General features: G+C 35.1%; 1 protein-coding gene across 2 annotated transcripts; it reads left to right on the top strand.

Annotated features, from left to right (window-relative positions):
• Window positions 1–12,280: 12,280 nt before the first annotated feature.
• Window positions 12,281–17,816, top strand: LOC137828812 (RNA polymerase sigma factor sigF, chloroplastic). Of its 2 annotated transcripts, none has more exons than XM_068635525.2 (9): window positions 12,281–12,620; window positions 14,020–14,171; window positions 14,429–14,553; window positions 14,667–14,867; window positions 14,972–15,260; window positions 15,333–15,563; window positions 16,011–16,151; window positions 16,341–16,541; window positions 17,240–17,816. In XM_068635525.2, exons 1-9 carry the CDS (start codon window positions 12,500–12,502, stop codon window positions 17,525–17,527), a joined length of 1,749 nt encoding a protein of 582 aa, XP_068491626.2. In that variant the 5' UTR covers window positions 12,281–12,499; the 3' UTR covers window positions 17,528–17,816. The 2 variants fall into 2 exon arrangements, with proteins under 2 accessions (XP_068491626.2, XP_068491627.2); XM_068635526.2 differs by having other exon boundaries at window positions 12,306–12,620; window positions 14,080–14,171.

Below are 17,816 nucleotides of genomic sequence, written 5' to 3'. Positions count from 1 at the left end.
TTTGGTCTTGTATCAATTTAATTGCTTTTGTTTTAATTTTCTGCATGATCTGGAACAATTATCTTTTTATCTCTTCTTTTTGTCTATTTGTGAAGAAAAATAGGGGGAGATTTATTTTGTGTTGTCTTTCATTATCTTTTATTTCTGCAAACTCTATGTGGTTTATGAGTGTTTAAGTAAACCTTATTTCTGCTGGTTTTTATACTGCTGATATACAATTTCTGTTTTTGCTCTAACCTTCTATAAGAGATATTGTGTTTTGCTTAAACTTTGTCTTGCAGAAACTGCTTCAGATTCAATCAAATCCAACACAAGCAACCAGGGACTTGTCTTCGTCAAATAGGGGGAGATTGTTGAATCAAATGTGTTCAAACCCTTTGAAGGTTGATCGTGTTGAAGCTGGAGGAAGCTTCTTCCCTACCAAGGCTTGATGTGTGTTTGATGAAGAAAATGGCTTGAGTGCTTTGAAGATTGTAATAGGTTTTTAGATTCATTTGTAATTAGGCTTGTAAGTGTGTGTGATTGCCTTTTGCTGTATAACCTATCCTAGATGCCTAACCAAGTCTAGATCAAGCACATGATGTGGTTAAATGGGTTTTGAAAAGCTTTTTAAAATGTTTTTAAAAGTTTTAAATCAGTACACAAATAAATCTGTTGTATGGAGAAAGAATCTGTTTATTTCTTCTCTGTTAAAAGGCTTTTCTAAAATTCTGTTAGGGCACCACAGGCAAAGCTCAGTTCGTTATTTCAGTTAAAGCTGAGCTGACCTATTTGCCTCCATTTAATCTGTTTACTGTGAAAGAACAAGTTTATTCTTTGGTCTGCTGAAAGGTTTTTCACAAGTTAGTTAGGGCACCAAAGGTACAACTCAGACAGTTATTTCTGTTAGCTGAGTTGGCAGTTTTCACAAAATAAATCTGTTAAGTTCAAAAATGAATCTGTTGTTTTCATAACTGCTTTTCAACTGTTTTTTGAAAAGAAGTTAGAAACTGTTTTCTATATAAAGAAAAGTCTCTCTCACATGAATTAGTGCTGAGGAATTACGCTTTTGACATAGATCAAACAATTTCCATGTGAGAAGAAGGATTGAAATATTTTTGAAAGGTTTTCCAAAGAGATTTTCAAGTGTGCTTGTTCTAGGAAACCTTGAATCTTGGTGAAGGTGCTGGTGCAGTTCTGCAGCAAATTGAACTACTGGTTTTGAGTTCTTGCATCTTCTTTTCAGGTGTAATCTTTCCTTTATTCTGTTGTGTAAAGGTGTAACTGTTAGTCACTCCTTGATAGGGTTTCTTGGAGTGCAAGGTGTGCTGAAATAGGGTTTTTCAGCATTGTGTGTGTTGTTCTTGTAGTGTTCTAGAACTGCTGGTTTTGTAAGTGATTGATACTGCTTTTAGTGAATTCCACCTTGGGGTAAGGTGAGACTGGATGTAGCTCTGTATGAGTGAACCAATATAAAAACGTGTGTACCTTATATTCTCATCCCTGCACTCATTTCTGGTTTTTGCTTAATTCTGTCAAGAACTAAATCTGTTCTTTTGAAATTGAATCTGTTAATTCTGGGTTTAAGTGAAAACTGTTCTTCTTGGTTTGTTAAAGTTTTCTGATCATAAACAAGGTTGCTGCATATAATGATTTAAGTGAATTGTGAACAAACTCTCCATTCATTAAAACTTGAGAAAGGATCATTCTTCTTGAAATCTTGTGTTGTGTAATTTTGGTTGATTCCTAAGCATAGTTGTATCCTTCATCCTCACAATATTAAGTTGATCTGGTTCTGTTATAATTCTCTATTGATTACAATTTTACATTGAACAAAATTCAAATTGTGCCAAGACTGCTCTGAAGAATCAATCTGTTTCATGTAAAAACAATCTGTTCTTTTTGCCTCTGGAATACTGAAAAATTGTGTGTTCTTGCGAAAATTTTATAAGCTCAATTCACCCCTCCCCTCTTGAACTTAGACACTAATAGACCCAACAATTGGTATCAAGAGCTAGGGCTTGTATTTTGCTCAAGTGTGTGTATGATGTCTGAGTTTAAAATGCCTTTTGCTGAAGGTGCATCTATTAATAGACCTCCTATGTTTGGTGGTGTTAACTATGCTTTCTGGAAAATCAGGATGAAGATCTTTATGGAATCTATTGACATGGGAATCTGGGATGCAGTGGTCAGTGGACCTTTCATACCTATGCAGGTTGTCAAAGATGAAACAATAAAGAAGCCTTGGTCTGAATGGAGTGAAACCGAGAAGAAGAAGGCCCAATATGACTCCTTAGCCAAGAATATCATCACCTCTGCACTGAATATGGATGAGTTCTTTAGAGTCTCTCAATGTAACTCAACAAAGGAGATGTGGGATGTACTAGAGGTGACTCGTGAAGGGACTGATGATGTGAAACGGGCAAGGAAGCACTCACTAATTCAGGAGTATGAGATGTTCAGAATGCAATCTGAAGAAAGTATTGCAGATGTGCAGAAACGATTTACACACATTGTAAATCACCTCACTGGCCTTGGTAAAGTCTTTGACAAGGAAGAGCTTAACATTAAGGTATTAAAATGTCTTAATAGGAGCTGGCAGCCTAAGGTAACAGCAATCTCAGAATCCAGAGATTTATCCATGATGTCCACTGCTGCACTTTTTGGAAAGCTGATAGAACATGAAATTGAGCTGAAAAGATTGAAAGAACAAGAAACAGTGGAAAAGAAGGCCAAAGGAATTGCTCTGAAAACTACCATAGAACATGATACAAGTGAGGAAGAAGGTGATCCAGAACATGATGAGACTGTGAGTCTGCTCACCAGAAAATTCAGCAGATTTCTTAGAAAGAAAAACCGTGACAGAACTCAGCAAAGAAAGAGGTATTCCAAACAATCTATTGATTCAAATTCTTCCAATTACATGTGCTTTGGATGTGGTAAACCAGGTCATATAAAAGCTGATTGTCCAAACAATCAAAGTAAAGAAAAATCAGCAAGCAAGAGGAGTGACAAAGGGAAAGGTAGAAAAGCATATATCTCATGGGAAGAAAATGATGTATCCTCATCTAGTAATTCTTCAACTGAAAGTGAAGAAGCAAATATTTGCTTCATGGTGAATGATGAGGGATCCAACTCTGACTCAGTAAGTAATTTCTCCACTGATTCTGAAAACTATGATCAACTGCTATTAGCCTTTAAGGAAACACATGATGAAGCAAACAGGTTGGCTATAATGTGCAACAGATTGAATAGAGTAAATAGGGTACTTGAATCAAAGGTTAAAGCTCTTGAAGAAGAACTGCACAAAGCTAAAACTGAATTAATTAGTCTTGAATTGACATGTTTGCATGCATCAATTAAAACTTGTGATAATTGCAAAAAGCTGGAAAAACAGGTTGAGTATTTGTTAAAAACACTTTCAAATTTCACTAAGGGAAGAGAAAATCTTGAAACATTATTAGGTTCACAGAATGCTGTTTTCAATAAAAATGGTTTAGGATATAATCCTGGAATGAAAGGTAATGTGAAAAAGTTGTCAAGTTTCTTTGTTCCTTCCAAAACAGGTTTTTCCTCTTTTAGTAATTCAAAAACAATGCATACTGCAACATGTTTTTATTGTATGAAATCTGGTCATGTATCTAGAACATGTAAGGCTAGGAGATATCTTGTTCCTAAAGGATTGGCCAAATGGCTTCCTAAGGAAAGGTGTTAATCATGCTGGACCCTAGACTAAAGGGGTACCATATGTGCTAAATCTGTTTTGTTGCAGAAAAACAGCAGGAGAAACCAGTGGTACCTAGACAGTGGCTGCTCAAAGCACATGACTGGTGATGTGACTCAGTTCATAAATTTGAAACTCAAAGCTGAAGGGCATGTCACATATGGAGATAACAATAGAGGAAAAATTCTTGGAAGAGGAGATGTTGGTACTAAAGACTCAACTACTATTGAGAATGTCCTATATGTTGAAGGGCTAAAACATAGTCTTCTAAGTATTAGCCAGCTGTGTGACAAGGGATACAAGGTCAATTTCGAAGCAAATACTTGTACAATTTCAAATGAAAATTCTGGTAAGGTGCTGTTCACTGGAAAAAGGGTAAACAACATTTATCTCCTAGACATTATAAAGAGTTGTTCTGAAAATGAGTGTTTGCTATCTAAAAATGATGAGTCATGGCTGTGGCATAGGAGACTAGCTCACATTCACACAAATCACTTGAATAAGCTAAAATCTAAGGAACTTGTTTCTGGTTTACCAAACATAAAGTTTCAAAATAACAGATTGTGTGATGCCTGTGTAAAGGGAAAACATATTAGAACTTCTTTTAAATCAAAAGATATGGTTTCTTCAAATAAAGCTTTGGATGTTTTGCATATGGACTTGTTTGGACCATCTAGGACTGCTAGCTTAGCTGGAAATTACTATGCTTTGGTGATTGTTGATGACTTTTCAAGATATACATGGACTTTGTTTCTTGCTTCTAAAAATGATGCATATAAAGCCTTTAAGAAACTTGCTGAGGTTCTGCATAATGAAAATGAAAATAGGATAAAACAGATTCGTAGTGATCATGGGGGAGAATTTCAAAATGCAAAGTTTGATAAATATTGTGAAAAACATGGGATCATACATAGTTATTCTGCTCCTAGGACACCCCAACAAAATGGTGTTGTTGAAAGAAAGAATAGATCACTAGAAGAGTTAGCTAGGACTATGCTAAATGAATCTGGTTTACCTAAATATTTTTGGGCTGATGCTGTATATACTGCTTCTTATGTGCTTAACAGAACATTGATTAGACCAATTCTTAAGAAAACTCCCTATGAATTGTATAAAGGTAGGAAGCCTAGCATTAGTCATCTTAGGGTGTTTGGCTGCAAATGCTTTGTTTTAAATAATGGTAAAGATAATCTGGGGAAGTTTGATCCTAAATCAGATGAAGGAATTCATATTGGTTATGCTATAAATGGTCATGCTTATAGAGTGTATAACAAAAGATTGCTTGCAGTTGAAGAATCTATACATGTTGTGTTTGATGAAACAGATTTTTCTGTGCCCAAATCTGTTATGGATGAACCTGGTATGGATGATTTAAGAACAATTATGCAACAAAATCAATCCAATGAGCTTGATGCTACTAATCCAAATTCTGTCAAAGAATCTACTGTGAATGCAGGACTGCCTAAAGAATGGAAGACTCCAAGGGATCTCACTCTTGACAATGTAATTGGTAAAATTGAGAAAGGAGTCTCAACAAGGAATTCAATCAACAATTTCTGCAGAACAGTAGCTTTTGTGTCACAGATTGAGCCTAAAAGCCTGGAAGAAGCACTGCAAGACAGCAATTGGATAACAACAATGCAGGAAGAGCTGAACCAGTTTGAATACAATGAAGTGTGGACTTTGGTTCCAAGAAAGCATGAGATGAATATCATAGGAACCAAGTGGGTGTACAGGAACAAGATGGATGAACATGGAGCAATCACTAGAAATAAAGCAAGACTGGTTGCTAAAGGGTATAACCAAGAAGAAGGTATTGATTTTGGTGAAACTTATGCACCAGTAGCACGTCTTGAAGCTGTCAGACTTCTTCTAGCATTTTCCAGCATACAAGGTTTCAAGCTGTTTCAAATGGATGTCAAGAGTGCATTTCTAAATGGCTACATAAATGAAGAGGTGTTTGTATCTCAGCCTCCAGGGTTTGAAGATCACAAAAATCCAGAACATGTGTACATGCTTAAGAAGGCCTTATATGGATTGAAGCAAACACCTAGGCAATGGTATGAAAGGCTAAGTGAATTTCTGCTTTCTCAAGGTTATAGCCGTGGCAATTCAGATAAAACTCTCTTTCTAAAGAAGAAAAGTGAAGATATCATACTTGTGCAAGTCTATGTAGATGATATTATCTTTGGATCCACAAATGAAGAGATGTGTGAAGACTTTGTGAAAACCATGAAAAGTGAGTTTGAGATGTCAATGTTAGGAGAAATGAATTTCTTCCTTGGACTACAAGTTAAGCAACTCAAGGATGGAATTTTCATAAGTCAAGAAAAATACTGCAAGGAACTGCTCAAGAAGTTTGATATGAATCAATGCAAAGCAATCAACACTCCTATTTCAACAAGTTGTCAGCTGGATCAAGATTCTGCAGGAAAATCAGTGGATCAAACGAAATATAGGGGTTTAATTGGTTCCTTATTATATCTAACTGCCAGCAGGCCTGACATTATGTTTGCTGTATGTCTATGTGCTAGATATCAATCTGATCCAAAGGAATCACACTACAATGCAGCAAAGAGAATTCTGAAATATTTGCAAGGATCTAAGGATGTTGGATTGTGGTATCCTAACAAGGTATCTTTGAATTTGATTGGTTTTTCAGATTCTGATTTTGCAGGCTACAAAGTTGATAGGAAGAGCACAAGTGGGACTTGTCACATGCTTGGATCAAGTCTAATCTCTTGGCATTGCAAGAAGCAAGCTTGTGTTGCTCTCTCCACAGCAGAAGCAGAATACATAGCTGCTGGAAGTTGTTGTGCTCAAACCTTATGGCTAAGGCAGCAGCTAAGTGATTTTGGTATTCTGTTAAATAACATACCTATAAATTGTGATAATACAAGTGCCATAAATCTGTCTAAGAATCCTGTCATCCACTCAAGGACTAAGCACATTGAAATTAGACATCACTTTCTAAGAGAACATATAGCTAATGGAACATGTGATATACAATTCATTGGTACTGAATTTCAACTAGCTGATCTATTCACTAAACCACTTGCTAAAGACAGGTTTCACTTTCTTTTAAATGAATTGGGTATTATTAGCTTGAATTGTCCTCTGCAGTGAAAATTTCAATCTGTTGTTTTATGTTTTAACCTGTTTCGTTCCCTGGTTCAGAAATCATAGCTGTGACTAGGAAAGAGAAAGATTTATTTTTCTCTCTCTCACTTTATTGTTGACTGCTTTTACGGTTATTGACCAGCAGATCCATGCAAATCAATGTGTGGGTATCCTAACTAATTGGATTTTGTGTAGATGCAACAGATTTGATGTACCAAAATCAGGTTCCAAGATATTCTTACGTGAATCCACACCTGAACCTGCTGCACCATTGGAATAAAATCTGTAGCATATCTGTGGGATTTGATTTTTTTTTCAAAATTCATTATTTCCAAAATCTGATTACATTGCCCTGAATTAAAATTTGTGATTTTCAATTCTGGTTTAATAATCCTATATAAATCTAGCACAATTTAGCTCGTCCCTCACACCATCTCACTTGCACTATAAGCGGTCCAGGGAAAAACAGATTAAGCATGACATCCTCCTCACATAGAAAGAAGAAATCCAAGGAGCAATCTCAAAGCAGCCAAGGTATCCTGGAAAACTGGTTTGCTGGAGATTCAGAGGCAATGACAAGGTTCATACATGAGACTGGCAGGAAGCAAATCAATGTACCCAAGCTGCTTGAGTTCTCATGGCTGAGAGAGGAGAATTTGATAGAAGCCAAAGACTTGCTCAAACATCAAAAGCTGAAAGGATTTCTGGAGATGAATGGAAATGTTTATCCAGATCTTGTGAAGGTGTTTTACTGCAACCTTGAACAAGATGGTAAAAATCTGGTTTCCCATGTAAAAGGAGTGAAGCTGAAGATCACTAGGGAAATCTGGAGCAGTGTGGGTGGAATCAAATATTCAGGACTGAAAGTGAGCAAAGGAAACACTGCTGGAATTCAAGGATTCAACAAATTGCAATTTTATAGAAGCTGTGTGAGGAATCCCACTGAACCAGTAGCTAGGTATCATGCAGGTAGCCTAACTTTAATTCCTAGACTCTTAGCTCATATAATTGCTTGGCAGCTTACCCCTAGAGGAAGTAATCATGCTGTACTTCATGAGGAAGACTTGATACTGCTGTATTGCATCATGAACCAGCTTAAGGTAAATTGGGTAAGTACTATGGTTGAACATATGCTGAAATCTGCAAGACTACCTGATTATCGTCTTCCCTATGCAATATTTGTGTCAAAACTAATTGATCACTTTAAAGTGGACACTACCAATGAAAGGAATGACTCTATTAAGGCTGCAAGTGAAATAGATAACTCCACACTCATGAAAATGGGATTCTATAAGGATGAAGATGGCTGGGTTTTTAGAAGAAATGTTGGACAAAGGGCTGAGCAAGAAGCTGCTCCTCAAGGAAATGAAGAAGAAGAAAATGCTGATGGTGTGCAACACATGGACGAATCACCAGTACATTTTGCTGAACATGAAGATGTTGCTGCCACTAGTCAGAATGCAATAGTTGCATATGAGGCACCTGAGTACAGGGGTGAACCTCTGTCTATGTTTGAAAGACAGGTGCTAAGCAGGCTGGACACACTCACAGATGAGCAGAAGGCACACTATGAGATGACTTACGCCAGATTTCAACACTTGGATGATCAACTTGAAGGAGTTCAAGTGCAGCTAGCTGAGCTCTATTACAACAACAAGTGATCATATTTCTAAGTCTTTATCTTTTATATGTTGTTGAACAATTTGGGATTAATCTGTATTGTTTTTTTTCTCTGCACTGGTTTTAGTTGTTTTGTGGGTTGTAATGAATCTCTATGTTGGTTTTATTTGAACTGTTATGTATGGCTATTATTTTTCTGTGGTATTTTGTGCTCCCATTCTGTTTGATGAATCCAAAGGGGGAGAAGAATAGCCTGGTACAGAATAGCCTAAGAATAGCCTGGTACAGGTTCTGCAGATGATATTCACAGTGGCTGCTGATATGATTCAGATGTTAAATCTGCAGGTATATCACTTCTAAATCTGTTTGTTCTGCTTTAACACCTGTTTTCTTTGTATATAGGTCTGTACAGATTTGGTCATGATCTTTCTTCAAAGCTGTGCAAAGCAAAGAGAATTTGTCTCCATCAAACAGGGGGAGATTGTTGAAGCTGAAGGAAGCTTCTTCCCTACCAAGGCTTGATGTGTGTTTGATGAAGAAAATGGCTTGAGTGCTTTGAAGATTGTAATAGGTTTTTAGATTCATTTGTAATTAGGCTTGTAAGTGTGTGTGATTGCCTTTTGCTGTATAACCTATCCTAGATGCCTAACCAAGTCTAGATCAAGCACATGATGTGGTTAAATGAGTTTTGAAAAGCTTTTTAAAATGTTTTTAAAAGTTTTAAATCAGTACACAAATAAATCTGTTGTATGGAGAAAGAATCTGTTTATTTCTTCTCTGTTAAAAGGCTTTTCTAAAATTCTGTTAGGGCACCACAGGCAAAGCTCAGTTCGTTATTTCAGTTAAAGCTGAGCTGGCCTATTTGCCTCCATTTAATCTGTTTTACTGTGAAAGAACAAGTTTATTCTTTGGTCTGCTGAAAGGTTTTTCACAAGTTAGTTAGGGCACCAAAGGTACAACTCAGACAGTTATTTCAGTTAGCTGAGTTGGCAGTTTTCACAAAATAAATCTGTTAAGTTCAAAAATGAATCTGTTGTTTTCATAACTGCTTTTCAACTGTTTTTTGAAAAGAAGTTAGAAACTGTTTTCTATATAAAGAAAAGTCTCTCTCACATGAATTAGTGCTGAGGAATTACGCTTTTGACAGAGATCAAACAATTTCCATGTGAGAAGAAGGATTGAAAGATTTTTGAAAGGTTTTCCAAAGAGATTTTCAAGTGTGCTTGTTCTAGGAAACCTTGAATCTTGGTGAAGGTGCTGGTGCAGTTCTGCAGCAAATTGAACTACTGGTTTTGAGTTCTTGCATCTTTTTTTCAGGTGTAATCTTTCCTTTATTCTGTTGTGTAAAGGTGTAAGTGTTAGTCACTCCTTGATAGGGTTTCTTGGAGTGCAAGGTGTGCTGAAATAGGGTTTTTCAGCATTGTGTGTGTTGTTCTTGTAGTGTTCAAGAACTGCTGATTTTGTAAGTGATTGATACTGTTTTTAGTGAATTCCACCTTGGGGTAAGGTGAGACTGGATGTAGCTCTGTATGAGTGAACCAATATAAAAACGTGTGTACCTTATATTCTCATCCCTGCACTCATTTCTGGTTTTTGCTTAATTCTGTCAAGAACTAAATCTGTTCTTTTGAAATTGAATCTGTTAATTCTGGGTTTAAGTGAAAACTGTTCTTCCTGATTTGTTAAAGTTTTCTAATCATAAACAAGGTTGCTGCATATAATGATTTAAGTGAATTGTGAACAAACTGTCCATTCATTAAAACTTGAGAAAGGATCATTCTTCTTGAAATCTTGTGTTGTGTAATTTTGGTTGATTCCTAAGCATAGCTGTATCCTTCATCCTCACAATATTAAGCTGATCTGGTTCTGTTATAATTCTCTGTTGATTACAATTTTACATTGAACAAAATTCAAATTGTGCCAAGACTGCTCTGAAGAATCAATCTGTTTCATGTAAAAACAATCTGTTCTTTTTGCCTCTGGAATACTGAAAAATTGTGTGTTCTTGCGAAAATTTTATAAGCTCAATTCACCCCTCCCCTCTTGAACTTAGACACTAATAGACCCAACAGGTAAATTATAAGACTTTTGAATGCACATTCTATAAAGATTAGTGAATCCATGAAAAATTTCTCACCTGCTTAAAAGATTAGTTGGAGTTGACCTTTCTCTTATAACCTTAACATTAGCTTATCTATTTATCCTCCTTGAGAATTGAGCGAATCCAAAGAAAACCACAATTTTCATATAAAAAAATACATTTTGATCAATTAGCATACAAAGAGTTATTTTTTTCTATGATTTCTAACACAAACCTTGTATGAGATAAATATTGTTTTAAAGAACAAACAGTAAATAAAATGAGAATGTAATCAAAATAACCACAGCAAATTTAAATATGAAAGGTCTGAGTATGTGATTCATTGAGTATGTGATTCACCATCCTCATAAATACTCTAGGCATGTTTATCAAAACAAATAACATAATAAATCATTTATACCGTCAATATTTTATTTTAAAAATGATTTTCCACTTATCTTCCTCTTTGCCCTAATTTAATTATCTTTTATCCTAGTTATCATAATTAATTGTCACAACACAGTATCCATATACATATACGTACCTATATATAGTTAGAAAAAAATATAAGTTAATTATTTTAATGATTAAATAAATATAAAAATATTAAATCAAAACTTAAATTACACTTTTAAATTAAAATATATTTAATCCCTATTTTTTTATTTTTGATTATTTACTATTTAAATTAAAATATAATTCATAAATTAATATTAATAATACTCTTGATACCAATTATTATAAAATAAGCTGATACATAGAACCTATTAGAATTTTCTATTTTTCTCTTGAAAGAATTACTTTATGCAATATCGTTTGTTTGCAACATTATGAATATATAAAAAAATCTTAAATAGAAAATCCAACTAGAAATAGATCATATTGATTGGCCATTAAAATTTTAAATTTTTTCTCTACAAATCTTAACATAAATTTTCTCCCATTTTTTGTGAGGAGGGACAAAAAAGAACCAAACCTGTATCTAATCACCACTTAACGCCATGGCTTAACATCATACATCTATAAAAAAAAATCCTCTTCCTTCCATGTGTTTTTACAAACAATGGAATGTGATGTATTTTTCATTAAAAAAAAACATATAATTTTAAACATAATTTGGAAATTAGATTTGGGGATTTTTATTTTTTGCAAATGTCCATTTTTTTTGGGCATGTACATTCCTATGGAGTAGTTAAAAGATTAAATTGTCCTTTGTTGTTATCACCTATTGTTGTTATTTGTTGTCTTGTCGCGATTGCTTCATACTGTTGTATCATGCTTACCTATGTGAAGACGCTTCTAAAAGCTATTTTTTTTTTGCATAAAAAACGTTTTTGAGATTTTACAATCCGAAAGAAATTTTTAGATTACACAAATTAAAAGTAAAAAAAATGACTTATGGATTGTACCATTCAAAAGATTATCAAATTACATAATCTGAAAATTTTCTTTATGAAAAAAAATGACTTTTAGATTGTGCAATTCAAATATTTTTTTATTTCGAGATTTTATAATCCAATATTCATTTTCTTCATAATTTTTTTTTCTGAATTATTCATTTGAAAGTAATTTTTTCATGATAAAATAAAATTTTCATAATTATATGGGTGCCGAGGAAAATTTGGGGAGTGCAAAAAGAATTCTTCATTGCAAAGTTTTGGGGACACAAAGTGGGCTAGAAGGGGTAGTCCATAGCAGCAACCCAAACGGGAACTGAGCGTAGTAGATTCATAGAATAATAACAATAAGAATATTATGTGAATTATGAAGTGAAATAAAAAGAACCTAATCCAGTGTCGGAAAAACAAAGAAATTCAGAGGTCCGAAATAGGCTACGTTTGGAAGCCATTTCCTCCTACTTTATCCGTTTCTATCTAAATATCACACCCCGCCATGGTGGCAAGGAAACACCACCTGCGTTTCCTCTGCACAATGATCACGCTGCAACCTTCTTCTGCTACCAACTCACCACTCTAATGTACTATGCTGTTCTTCTCGTTCCTATGGAATTCGCAAGGACTATGTTCTGTTCCTCTCCACCGTTCCCTCCAAGAACTCACCCTTGGAACACTCACCCCCCGTCTTCTTCTACTTCCGGTGCTCCTGTTATAACTCAATTATTACTGCAATTCTCTTCTCTTTTCGTTTACCTGTATCTAGTACCATGTTTTGTTTTTCCCAATTTTACATGGCGTTATGTTGTTTGACCGACAGAATTATAGTTAGTGTTCTTTTTTGTGGCTCAAGTTTGTTTTAGATCAAGATAGAACTGGTGTGGGTGGGAATTCAGTAATGTGTCAAGTTACATTGCTCATATTTTTGCAGGTTTATCCTTTCATAGTTCTACTCATTGCTGTATTTGCACTTTCTGAGAAGCTGAATACCGTTTTTACTTTATCAATGCTGTTTGCTTTATGGCATGATTTTGCATTGGATACCTGAATTGTGTGTTTTGTATATTATTTTTTTTTACGTATGAGTTAACGAATTTTAATGTTATTCATATTTCGTTAGGTAATTAATTTCACAGGCTTTATATCGTTGTGTAGCTGTTGGTGCACACTCGCTGACTTCCTGTATTTGTGTTGGCTATCATGGCTATTAAGCTGAGGAGAAAAATAATTTAATCATGTTCTGTTTCTAGGATAGGAGGGTCTGTTTGAGTGTTGGAATGAACGGAAGGAGTAGTTTATTTCTAAAAATATCTTTGATTTGATTTCTTATAAGATAACTTTTAATTTTTTTATACCGTCAACTAATAAGTGTCATGATTCAACTGTGAGTTTACTCATCTAGCTTCTGTCACAAGATAATTGATGCAACTAGAAACAATCCCCCTCAACAATTCTCTGGTTGGGACATCACAATTTACTTAAAAAGAGTAGTTCAAACACCACGATTTGATTGTGACATGGTTCCCCTAGCCTTCACCATCTGATTCTTCACCATGAGACAATTAATGTAACCCACAACAATCTTTCCCTAGGCAATTGTCTGGTTGGGAATCAAACATTATTCGACTATGACTTGTCCCATATGGCTTCTACCATGAAACAAATGATACAGTTCACAACAATAATAAAATGGTATAAACTTAATTACATCATTTTCTATGATTTTTTAAACATTAGAGGTATGTTTGGATAAAATTCTCTACAAACACTTTTACATGAGAAAAATATAAGAAAAAATGGAATAAACTTCTCTATAAGTTAAAATTAAGTATTTTAGATTACTGGAGAAATTTGTTCAAACATGCTCCGAGTAACCCTCTTAATTTAAGATAAAAAGTTTCCTCCATTGTCTCTCTTTTTGATAGTGTCCTTTCATAGATATACTTAAAGAATTCATTGTGCTAATTTTGAATTTACTCCCAGTCTCCATACAAAGTTTCCTCTTTGATCCAAGTAGTGTGTGACTGTGCATATGTACTTTTCCAACCTGTCATTAGTCTGAGTTGAAAATATGTTAGATTTCTATGTTCATGAACCTGCAGTTTTGATGCTTCGCGAACAAGCTTCCTCTACAGTTGCCTCTTGGTCTTCTAATTTTTCAGCACAGAATTTCCCTGCCTCAGTTCTTTTACAAGAGCAGCGTGATGAATATAGGCCTCTTCTTCACATGTCTAAAGAAGACAAAACATCGCAGGTTCAAATTTTATTGATGCACTCCATCAAATTTAAGGTTCTTTTAATCCATATAATGAAATCCTTCGTATTTTTTTACTTTGTTGACAAATCAACAAGAATTGATTCTCGGTCCATTCTTTTTATAATCTCACTCAGTAAAATAAATTTTTTGCATGGATGCACAAACTCTTTTCTTAGGTTGTGATTTATAAGTTTTTCCTACATTGTGACGTAATGCACACAGTACTAATTAATCTTTCCAATGTTTAACTGCAGGCAATTTTAAATACAAGGCAGATGGATATGGACACGGTTCATGAAGAGAATAACACTGGAAATGCTGACCAGATAGTGCTTGACTTTAGGAAGCACCTGCATCTCTGGCCTCGTTTACAGAACTTGTAAGACAGGATCATTCTTTCATATGTGAATTTAATCATTTAGTAATTTTTTTATAGTAAATTTTTCCTATCTTTAGTTGTCTCCTTATAGGTGTATAAATTATCTATTGCAGATTAAATTCCTCTCAAACAGGAGAAATTGCTGCTTCTTCAACTCTACAGCATGTTTCTGTTGACTCTGAGAGGCGTACAGATGGTGTGCAATGTAATGGAGTTTCTCTTGCTAAGAAAGCTTTGTCTACTGCAAAACAAACATCCTCAGTAGTTGAAGGCTTGAAATCAATTAAAGCTGATGATGATTCAATTCCTTTTGGGTTAGTTCTATCTTGTTGGCCATCTCTAACATTCCTAATTTATTTTTCCTGTTTATAGGCTATATGTATAAAGTGTAATGCCTAAACTAAAAGCTTCAATTCAGTCTGGCTTCCACTGGTTTGGCGGACCCTTCAGTTGGAAGAAATAAAACTGTGAGGTCAACACGGCTTCTAGAGAGACGAGCAAAACAAAGAAAAGTATCCAAGTCAATAGTTAAAGATGATGAAACCTACCTTACAAGAAAGGATGATGCTCAAGAAAGGATACGCAAAGAAAAGAAGATAAATGAAGAATTTGATCAAAATGATACCCTGCGCATGTTCTTGAGGGGTCCTGAAACAAAACAACTTTTGACACTTGAACAAGAATCTGAACTGATTTCTAAGATACAGGTGTTTTCCCAGTTCCCTTGATTTCCTTACCTAAACACATGTGATGCTCTATTAACATGGAGTATGAAACAGGACTTACTAAAATTGGAAGAATTGAAGACCAGACTCCAATCTCAATTTGGTAGGGAACCAACTATGGCTGAATGGGCCGAGGGTGCGGGACTTAACTGTCGAATGCTCCATTCACAGCTTCGTCATGGAAACCGAAGCAGAGAAAAGCTGATTCAAGCAAATTTACGCATGGTAGTCCATGTTGCCAAAAGTTATCAGGGACGTGGTCTCAGCCTTCAGGACTTATTACAGGTAGGTAGCCTTTCCAAAAATACAGACCTTCCTTCCCCTGTAGCAAAGGCTGTTTGGTGTTTCCGAGGTTTCGTGGTTAGTTATATTCTAGGTTGTGAATAACATTGAACAAAATGGTTGTGTTGCCTAGTATTCCACCAATTAGTGAACCATGATTTCTGACTTCTCTTAAATGTGAAAGACATACACAAGGATAAAATGGTTATGTATGTAGGATATAGAAGGGGAACAAATGTTTTTGATTTGCCATTTTTTTGAATTTAATGAACTCAACTTAACCTGTTCACCATCTGTTAACCCAAAAAAATATGGTTGGCTAGGGTTGGATCAAGAATTTAGGAAAAAGTGCTCTAATTAAAGGGTTGTAATCACCATCTTCACACTTCAGAATTGTCAACTACAGTAAGCAGCTGTATCTTTTACATTTCTTTTCTGGTGCTATTGCAGGAGGGTAGTATGGGCCTTATGAAGAGTGTTGAAAAATTCAATCCCCTAGCTGGTTCCCGATTTGGTAATTATGCATTCTGGTGGATAAGGCAAGCAATAAGGAAGGCCGTGTTTCGACATTCCAGGACAATCCGTCTGCCGGTAAATTTAGTTGCCTAAGTTTTAGGCTTCACCCTTTTGAAGAGTCATTTTCCATGAAATATCTTTTTTTTTGGCAATGACAAAAATGTGTTTCCTACCAGTGCATTAATATTTTTTATAGTATCTTTGGTATTCACATAGCAAACATCAATTCTATTTCTGTAACACAGAAATGACGTGTTATTCCAGGAGAAGGTATATATCCAATTGGGCAAGATAATGGAAGCAAAGAAATTGTACATTCAGGAAGGAAATCTTCACCCAACTAAAGAAGAATTAGCAAGAAGGGTAGGCATTACAGTAGAAAAGATTGACAAGTTACTATATGCTGCAAGAATTCCAATTTCTATGCAGCAAACAGTGTGGGCTGACCAAGATACAACTTTCCAGGTATTGCATGCTATCAGCAAATTAATGTGATTTGCCCTTTGATATGATGCAGTTTATTAGATCTATATATAGTGTGTAACCATGAAAAACAAGTTCTGAATCAACATTTAGAATGTTTACGCAAAAAGGATTTAAAGCAGTTTATAATCAGCCTCCCAATTTTGTTTGGTGAGTTTTGTGTGGAGAGTTTTTCATATGCTGATAATATAAAGTAAAAACAAGTTGGTGAAGGTCTAATAGCAACTACAACAATATTGAATTTTGCCTAGTAATTGCATTCTGGTGCGCGTGATGAAAGGGAACCAGCAGTGTAAGGAATTTTAGCGCTCGGAGGAGCGTGTACATCAGAATCTGATCACAATATTTCGGTATGAGATTAGCCAGGAACCGTAGCCTACTACCTTAACGGAAAGATTAATTATTTAAGAAGTAGTGATCAGAGTCAAGTTACTATCTGCTTTGTTCTGTTCAATTCATTACCAAGGTCATTTATATGTCAATACCTCTCTTCTGGGACGAGATTTTGTTGACTTGTGACAATCATCATAATTTTCTTATATATATTTGTATGTATTAGCTGCTGTGCAACATGATTCCAGCCCTGAATTTTATACTATTTCCATATAGTTTTGGTATAGAATTTTGTTAGGCAAATACTCCACACAACAAATTTAACCATATTATTTTTATAATTGCAGGAGATTACTGCAGATCCCACAGTTGAGGCCACAGACTTGAGTGTTGAAAAACAGCTTATGAGGCGGCATGTTCTCAATGTCCTAACTATCTTGCGCCCCAAAGAAAGGAAAATAATCCGACTAAGGTACGGTTTTGAAGATGGTGAACAGAGATCTTTATCAGAAATTGGAGACATATTTGGTTTGTCTAAGGAAAGGGTTCGGCAATTGGAGATCCGAGCGTTATATAAGCTAAAGAAGTGCCTTGTCAAACAAGGACTTGATGCTTATGTAGACTTGCTTTTATAGACAAGTAGACACCCAGGTTATGTGGTTTCATTTCACACGGCCCAGACTTTTTCTAGCAACGAGTTTAGCAGATGTATCAGGATCGAACTTTTGAAGGAAAATTTGATAAATACTGTGATTCAGGACAAATCAGAGGACTCCATGGCTGCCAATTGGCAGAACAAAATTGTAATGTGTATTAAAAGGTGAGGCTTATACAAATGTGAACATTCCTAGGGGAAAACAATGAAATAATATTTATTCCAGTAAAGAAAGTTTTTTTGTTAAATAAATTAGATTTTATCTTGTA

The sequence above is a fragment of the Phaseolus vulgaris genome, chromosome 7, assembly GCF_051622355.1.
Source record: "Phaseolus vulgaris cultivar YP4 chromosome 7, ASM5162235v1, whole genome shotgun sequence".
In the NCBI taxonomy this organism is placed as follows: Eukaryota; Viridiplantae; Streptophyta; class Magnoliopsida; order Fabales; family Fabaceae; genus Phaseolus; species Phaseolus vulgaris.
This window is presented reverse-complemented; position numbering and strand designations above follow the sequence as displayed.